The 9,475-nt window shown below is 37.6% G+C and overlaps 1 protein-coding gene across 4 annotated transcripts in view; it reads right to left on the reverse strand.

Moving 5' to 3' along the window:
* LOC138173247 (WD repeat-containing protein 7) overlaps window positions 1-9,475 on the reverse strand; it is a 494,247-nt gene that overhangs the window by 149,518 nt on the left and 335,254 nt on the right. For all 4 annotated transcript variants that reach the window (XM_069103220.1, XM_069103240.1, XM_069103213.1 and 1 more), the window contains one exon: window positions 4,052-4,238. In XM_069103220.1, coding sequence (XP_068959321.1) covers window positions 4,052-4,238 — 187 coding nt within the window. The remainder of the gene's footprint in view (window positions 1-4,051; window positions 4,239-9,475) is intronic.

A 9,475-nucleotide genomic window follows, 5' to 3' on the forward strand; every position in this document is an offset into this window, starting at 1 on the left:
CTCTGTTCTTCCAAATATGTACTATGCTCTCCTATCTCCTTGCCTTTTCTCATACTGTTTCTGATGGCTGTAATGAATATATTATCTTTGCCTACTGAACTTCTACCAATCTTTTGAAGTCTAATTCATGCGCTCACTAAAGGAATCCTTCCACAATGCCCCCTCCCACTCCTCCTCCTCTGCCCAGAGCTGGCCATGGTATTACCCCTCAAGCTTCATAAGGTACTTTATTTTGCAGCTCCCTGTACCTTTCATGTATCTACCCCAGTGCCTAACATTGGGGTTGCTCTGCATACATTAAGCACATAATAATGCTTATTATTGTCGACCAATTATAATTTGAGTGCCATTCCCACTAGATGAGAAATCTGCTCACACATACACATACTTATTTGTTGACCATCTACTAGGTGCTCTATGTAGACTAGTTGTGCTAATAGTACTCTAAGGAGTGTAAGAGTTAAAGGCAGCCCAGGGCCCCTGGCCCTCAAGAAGCTTACAAGTTAATTACAATTGACAATCCTTGAATCAATTATCAATTGAACAACATATAACAGTATATAATGAAGTGCTAAATCACACAATGTAGGAGCTCTGAGAAGGGAAAGATCATTGCGAATTAGAACAGTGAAGTCCAAGTTTAGAGATGAAGTGAAGTTTGTTTTGGGTCTTAAAGGGCAGGGAGGATTTGAATCTACAGAGGAAAGAGTGGAGAATATGCTTAGCAAAGTGGACAACAGGAGCCTCAAGTAGGGTGGGGCGGACATCTAGAATACTAAAGAAAGAACACTAACATAGAGATTCTATGTAGGTAGGCCAGCAGAGGAACCCTGATTCTTTATTGGGCATTTTTATTTGTATATTTGGTGATGAATAGGAGTCCTACTTTTAAAACTGGAAAAAGGGGACTTGGATAATTGATTCAATTTTTTGGTGGATTATCAACTCATTTTTTGCTCTTCGAAGTTATAAGACTTGCTTTTGGTGGCATTTTTCTAATTTTTAATTGATCTATTCAAAATACATTTACTGAGCACACACTACATACCATATACTGTATTAGGCACAGCAGACATTATAAACTATTAGAAGATCCCGTCCCTCAAGGAAGTAATGATGTAATTTGGAAGCTTCTTAAAATTAGGATAATCATCAGAGAATAAAACTAAAAAGTAAAATGTAAATCAGTCATTTCTGGTACCTGTAAACAGCATTGTTTGTAAATAGTACGACTGGTAAACATGTAAACTAGAAACTAAAACAAGATTGAAAATCAAGAGTTATTTGTACTTTCTACCCATATATTAGTTAGCCCTCAGTTTTTCATAAGTCTATAATTTGAAAATCAATACTATGAAACCTAAAGAAAAAGAAGATTGAAATGTTATACTTGGTATTCAAACGTATTTCTACATATTCTTCTGTAACACAGGATTAAGGCTACATTATACTTCCAACTACCCAGAAGAAGTACAACAATGCCTTCTAGAAGGAAATGGGATTTATGTTAAAGTGCAGATCCTTATAAGATTTATTTTTTGCACATAAAAAACAGTGAACTACATTTTGAAACAGTGATGACAGTGAATACATTTACATTGCATATTTAACAGCAGCTGATTTTTAAAAGTCAATAAAATAGCTTAGAAATTAGACTACTTGCTAAAGCAGATAAGGCTAAACACTACATATACTTATCACATTCAGAATATTAATCTGTCATTGCAGGATTATGTAAAAGAAGAAACATTTTTGTCAAGATTATATAATTGAGCAGTTATGACATCATAACTAGCCAGTAAAATGTTTAAAATAAAAACAAAACAAAAACTAAATGACTATATTTGCCCCCAAAAGATATCAATATTTAAGCTCAATAAGTAGCAGAAAGGAACAAGCTAGGGAAATAAGGAGGGTGAGATGCTTAGAGAGGTAAGGGAAAGTACACGGTAGACAGACTTAGGTTCTCCACATTCAGCCAATAAACAAATCTTTGAGCAATATACCCATCTTCAATATTGAAAAGAAACTGTAAAGAAATCAAGGTTTCTGGTATAAATGCTTTCATCAGGGTTAATAGGTCAACACTGCTCTGCTTAGGTATCAAAGAGATTAAATTTCCTAAAGAGAATCTGAATTTCACTTGAGGATGATTTTCTATTTTTATTTAATGCCCAGATAAGTACAGCTGAACTAGAGGCTTGTTCTGATCTGATCTCAGTCCCTTTATGATTCTCTTGCTAATCCCACAGATCCTCACTTTGCTCTCCATTATTAAATCCTAATGAATATAGCTCTATACCCTGTGGCTGTACACTGAAGTGAAGGCAAAGGTAGGGGGAATAAAACACAATGAAAAAAAATAACAACAAAAAAGCAAATAAACCTGCATTTAATTTTTACCACTGCATAGTCCTCATCCGAAAAAGCTCTTACTGCCATCACCACTCTATCCCCTAGGCTACTAAGGCAATTTTTTTCTCATACATTTCATGCTCCTTTTCCCTGAAGAGGAGTCCGAATTTCAACCTCAAGTCCCACCACACCACTAGGAATGCCTCCAAGGAAAACACAGCACTGAGAACTAAAAACAGCTATAGGAAGGAACTCATTTTATACTTTCCCTCAAAAGAAACATTCAGAGAAGCCTGGGCTGAAAAGGACCTTAGATCATATAGTACCAACATGTTCATTTTACAAATGAAGAAACTGAGGCTCAAGAATATTTTAAAATCACAAACACACATCCATGTTTGCCAAAGACAGTAACTCAATCAAGATTCTGATGCACAGTAATACTTTAATTGCAGTGTTTTAATTACTGATCTTATAGATCTCAGTTCTAGTATTTAACCCTATTTAACTCTGTGATATAAATACCTGTTTGTTTGTTTTTTCCTTTATGGAGGCACCTAACTCAATCCTTGTCTAGAGAAAACCCTTAAATAGGTAAAATACCTAACCTTCAGGAGGCTCAATTGGTATATATGTAAAATAAGGATGTGGGACTAGATGAAATTTAGGGTTCCACCTAATTATAAAATCATACAATTCCACAATTGTGTTGCTGTGTAATAATAATGCTAGATTATCATCTGTCTTCTGTCTCCTAACAGTGATTTATCCTATAAGGCTCTGTCCTGGATTCTACCTTTTCTTTATATTCTTTATTTTGGTGATCTCATTATTTTCCCTTAGGTTGAGTTATCATCTATATGGTTTCCAAGTCTAAATATCCAGTTCTAATCTGTCTTCTGAACTTTAATCTTACATTATGAAGTTCCTGCTGCATGACATCACCCAAATGTCCACAGGCATCTCAACTTCAACCTATTCTGGAACTCACTGTTTTTCGCCATAAAATCCATCTCTTGCCCAAATTTCCATAGTTTTATTGGGAATATCTATCTATCTAACCAGGCATTGAGGTTCACATCTTCAAAGTGATCCTTCATAATTCCCTCTCTCATCAACCCCTTCCCTCATATCAAATGAACTGCTGAGCCATTTTCCCACCAGAATATCTATGACATCACAGGACCCCCAGCCTAGTTCAAGATACCATCTTGTGCTTGGATTAGTACAACAATCTCCTAACTGGCTGCCAGAATGATCTCCCTTAAGTGTGGGTATTTATATCACTTCCAATCTGGCTCATAGACACCAACTCCAGAGCCCTCATAGCCTCCCTTCTTCCAAAATGGGAATTCTGTTTGTGGGGATTTTCTCTCAAACATATTCCACTTTATAAATGTTCTTTAGAATTAGTGACAGCATGGCACAGTAGGGTAAAGGGCTGGCCTTGTGGTCAAGAAGATTTAGGTTCAGGTGTAGGCTCAGCCAAAAAACGTGATGACTATGAATAAATAAGTCACAGAATTTCATTGCTCCAGGCAATTCTCACAACAAGCTGAAGACAATCTCCTTGTATTGGTGAAGGAAGTTTCCACAAGGAGTTCCTCACATACATGACATTACAAATCAAAACCCAAAAAAATTTTTTAAAAACAATAAACAAATGAATAAAAAATAACTGAAACTGGGCACATACTTGGCAAGCTGCTTCTCAGCATCAGCACAGAGCTCAAGAAGGCCCATCAGGACAGCAGACACATCCATATAAGGCTCCCATACTGTAAAACCTCGTCCAATTAGATCAATAGCAGTTCTTCGGATTGTGCTGTGTGGAGGGAGTTTAGGACTAGGTGGTTGTAGGAGCAGGAATGTCAATGCCTTGCCTAAGGTAGAAAACAAAATGCAAAGGAATGTTAATTTCGCTTCTTAGTTTTTTTTTTTTCCTGAGACAAATTTTCAAATTGTATTTAATATACTAGATTGCATTAGACATTGATTCATACTATAAACAAGTAGTGTACTGTTACAATAAAATATGCTTCCAATCAATAGATAAGTAAATCACAAACCTTAAGCATTTTAATAAAATGACCAAAGTAGAAATTAGTTCTCTCTAACAGAAAAGTCACTATGTTAATGTATGTTTAATATTCCAAAAATATTTTTAAATTGGAAAAAAAAATACTTCTACCAAAAGCATAGTTGCTCCCCTTAACAGAGGGTGGCATAAAATGTGGAAAAGGTATTGAGTTTGGAGGTAGAAGATCTGAATTCAAATTTCAGTACCTATGAATTCCAGGTGAACTTGGAGAGAAAACATTGAATAAAGTTTTGCTGGACCTAAAGTCAGGAACACTTGAAGTCGAATTCTCACACTTATAATTGTATAGTCCTGGGCAAGTCATATCATTTTCTCTCCTCAATCTCCTCATCTGTAAAATGAGGTGTTTAGACTTAATGACTTACAAGGTCGTTTCCCTGTTCTAAAACCATGATGCTCTGAACTTCCTAAACAATGATTTTCCCACTTAGTAATCTGCAGAATGTAGTTACCTTCCTCTTTTCCTAAACTAAGATAGCATTGTAATTGTCTCCTTTACTATGCACTTCAATTACTGAATTAGCTGCCAAGTTGTTCCTTGACAGGGTTCCCAAACCACTCAGTTGAGATCTAGTCACAAAACTCAAGGCTTTACCTGCTAGATATGAAAACCAGTTTCCATTGCTTCTCCCATCCCTTAAGATTCCCAGCAGGAATGACCATGGCCAATTGTGTTCCCTACAGTTCTCCAAGCACTTTATAGCTGGCACTATTCTAATTCATTCCCTCCATCCCCAGGTTTCAAAATCAGAGAAGAACAGTTCCATTACATGCCTTTTGTCTCTGATAGCAAGGTATTGTAAAAAGAGCACTATACACAGACGCATAGCAGACAGAGCTTTGGACCAGTGGTCAAGAAGGGATTTTTGTTTTTTAATTTGGGAAGGTATTTTGAAATCTATTAAGGGTCAATGACATATTATTGGTATTTCAAAGGTGGCCATCACCCAAGGAATAATCATCAAGTGCTCAGTCAACTGGTAGTGGGCTTTTTCATATTAGTCAAGTTGGTTTTTGGATAGAATATATGGCAAGGACCATTTCAAGAACCCTTTCATAGGAGGAAAAGCACAGCATGCCTTTCTCTAACATAGCTATCAAGATTTCAAGGTCACTTGGGACAGGGTGACATGCTAATTAAGACTTCCCTTAACATTTATTAAACCAATGCATATGGCCATATGCTAAGGATCTAAAAGCAAAAACCAAAACTATCCCATCCCTCTAAAAGCTATATCTTGCTGAGGAGGAAACAAGAAGGCAAAGAGTAATGAGGACAATCACCAGTCATTCTATCAGGAGAGAGTACTAAGAACTGTGAAGCCAGAGAAGGATTCCAGAAGAAATGGAAACTGAACTAAAGCCTTGAAGGAAGAGATAGGAAGGTCAAGCCAGGAAGGGAGAGTACACTGTATAAATGAATGCATAGAGGCAAGAGGTGGAAAGTTGTCCATCTTGTCTGGAACAGAGTCTAAGAAAGACAGTATATAAAGTTGGAAAGGTGGGTTGGAAACAGATTATCAATCAATAAGCATTTATTAAGTGTTAAATGTGTGCTAAGCACAAGGGATAAAAAGAAAAAACACAGTCCTAGCCCCTGAAGAACTCCTATTCAAATAGGGGAGAACACATGTAAATAAACAGGTACATATAAGAGATATACAGTGCAGATGGAAGGTAATCTCACTTAAAGCACTTAAAGCTATCTTTCTGACAGGTGGCCCTTTACCAAAACTTTTAAGGTCATTCAAAAGATTGTGAAAGGTTTTAAATGCTAATGCAAAAGCAATAAGTAGGGAAACATTAATATTTTTGAACACAGAGGTGATATGGTTACACCTATACTTTAGGAAAGGTTTATTTGGGGGCAGGGGGAGGAGGGAAGAGGAGCAGTATAGAGAGTGGATTGGAGAGGGAAAGACTGAAGGCAGGGAGACTAACAAGATGCAATTATAATAGTCTAGAAAAGAAGTGGTAGTCCTTGATTAAAAAGAAGGGGATAGAAGAGTTAGAATCAATAGAATGTGGCAAATAATTGGCTATGTAGTTGAGAAGAGGAAAAAATCATGGACTATTAGATCATAAAAAATTATATCTAGGAGGAGAATGGGGTTCTTGAATAGCTATGGTGTAAGAGAATTAAAATGGCAATTATTCACACAAAGATATGTTTTCTTATTCATTGTGTATTCTATATGGTCAATTTATAAAAATTAAGAAAAAAGGGTTTAAATTGTCTCATATTTGAAACCATCTATATACATCTATCCATATTTATACATGTAGTAACAAATACAAATATGTATAATTATATGCATAAATATGGATGGATTTCTTAGCACATATTTATTTTGTGCCATTATATTATGTAGCTTTATTAAGATACTGGTTTAGAACCCAACTGGAATGCTGTCTAGGACAGTGTTTTTGGTTTGTTTTTGAAGAAAGGAATTCTTTGTTGTGCTGTTTGTCTTTCTTGGGAGGTATAAACAAGGACAAAGTCATTGTAAACAAATCCTCAACAGAATAACTAGTAAAGTTTAGAAACAAAAAACAAAAATCTGATGTCATTCAAAGTCCTTTGTATTCCTCGTATTATCCTGAACAACTTGTTCCACCTTTGGGCTGGGTACTAACCTAGAAAATGGCAAAGATAGTTTTGCTACATCACAGGCTACTCTGTCTTTAAAAACCACCGTATTTATATTCCACATCTCCATGCCCTATTTCACAGCTGCATTTACCATGATAACAGTGAATACTGCACACTACTGACACTCTCCTTTTCCTCTTGGTCTCCAATTTCACAGAAAGGAGTGGATATGACAGTGTTTAGAAACACCTTTTTGCTCTCCTTGTAGAGCTGGGGGTAGCCAGGATTCTTCTAACATTGTATGTTTAGAGGCTTCCCCTTGCACTGTTACACCGACCACTCCCTCTACTCCTGAGACTAATTTATCTTGCAATTCTTTCTCTAGTTCTTGCAAATTGACTTCTTTTAGTTTCTGTTTCCTCCATCAGTTTAAACTGTGTCCTTCTTTTCTTCTACAATAGTCACTCTTGCTTTTTCTTCAGTTTCCTCCATCAGTTTAGATCTGCGTCCTCCATTGCTTTAGACACTGTGTCCTCTATCAGACAGCTAATTTTTGTATTAAGTGTCTGAGGCTGGATTTGAACTCAGGTCCTCCTGACTCCAGGGCCAGTGCTCTATTCACTGCGCCATGTAGCCGCCCCCACATATATTCTATTTTTTTTTAAAGCAATTGGTATTAAGTAACTTGCTCAAGGTTACACGGCCAGTTATTTCTGGGTGTGGTGGTAAGTATCTGTGCCCGGATTCGATCCCCAGGTCATCCTGACACTGGAGCCAGTGCTCTTACTGGCTGTGCTACCTGGCCACTGCCCCACATATATATATATATATATATATATATATATATATATATATATATATATATATTTTTTTTTTAAGCAATCGGGGTTAAGTAACTTGCTCAAGGTTACATGGCCAGTTATTTCTGGGTGTGGTGCTGAGTATCTGAGCCCGGATTTGATCCAGGTCATCCCGACACTGGAGCTGGTGCTCTTACTCGCTGAGCCACCTGGCCGCAGCTCCCACATATATTCTTAATAGGATATCAGAAAAGGTTTTCATTTAACAGATCAATACACGCATAGTTAATATTCTAAAAGTTATACATTTAAACAAATAGGTACCTATACTGAAGAATAAGTTTTCATATTTTAACACTAGAACAGTGTCTGGCACATAGTATGTACTTAAACACATTTTGTTTTGTATGCAGAGTTGAAATGTGGGTAGCATTATTACAAACAATTAATAGAGGTGAAAAAGCAAAAACTTAAACTACTTACTATTATAATTTTCAAAGTAGCTTTTAAAAATTACAAGGGGGGGGGGATAGGTGGTACAGTGAGCAGAGCACCAGCCCTGGAGTCAGGAGAACCTGAGTTCAAATCTGGAGTCAGACACTTAACACAAAAACTAGCCATGTGACCTTGGGCAAGTCACTTAACCCCAATGGCCCTCCAAAAAAAAAATTACAAGGGAATAAAGAATCTCAACATCATTATTATAACTCTCTTCTTTGTGAGTAACTCTGTTATGCACTTTGGCAAATGAGATGGAAAAGACAAAGACTTATTTTAAATCCCTCTCTACTTCTTATATAACTGTACAGACTTTAACCAAAGAGTTTTATGATTGGTTGAACAGATGGAGATTGGATCAGAAATTTCATTTATCATCTATTTCACCTCATCAGTAACCTTATTATTTAATTACCTTCACCAAAAAGTTTTGGTCACCCAGTCACAAATCACCATGCTGTAGTGTCAAGCCATTAAATAGCACTCAAAAATTTTACAGCATAGAAAATATGAATAGAGAAAGCATTTGCAAAGATAAAAAATCTGATTTAGATCTCATTTCCATTGGTCAGTGCAGGGAGTCAAGATGGCAGAGTAGAAGCAGTACCTCCCCACTGCTCCAGCTTTCACCTTCCCCAATCCATGTGAAAAGGGTTCTGTAAACAAACTTTGGAGCTGCAGAACCCACAAAATGACACAGAGAAGCTAACTTCCAGCTGAGGGCAGCCCAGCAAGCTGGCAGGAATCGGCCAGCACAGTGCTGCTGGAGCCAAGCCCAGGCCCACTCCAAGGCTTTAGCCCCAGGGCGGGCCTGACCAGCTGCCAGCAGGAGGGACTCCAGATCAGCAGCAGCTGTGGCCATTTCCAGATTTATCAACACATAGATGTGAAGGACAAAGTGAGAGGTCAGTGCAGTCTGGACTTTGGGAGCCAGTAAGTGGGAGTGCGTGGCTTTTGCCCCGAGGGTGAGAAGCCGCTGAAACACCAGCACAGCCAGCCAGTGCCATGTGACAGCTTCAGCTCCTGGCCTGCAGAGTGTAGGGGGACCAAGCACCAGTCTGAGAGGTAATCGCTCTTGCTTTCACCTGCTTGGATCTGGATTGTAGTCTAGGGTAGAGGTCCTGGGGT

Source organism: Petaurus breviceps, unplaced genomic scaffold (genome assembly GCF_028583685.1).
Source record: "Petaurus breviceps papuanus isolate PSGF00001 unplaced genomic scaffold, PetGlider_PUasm1.0 129, whole genome shotgun sequence".
Lineage (NCBI taxonomy): Eukaryota > Metazoa > Chordata > Mammalia > Diprotodontia > Petauridae > Petaurus > Petaurus breviceps.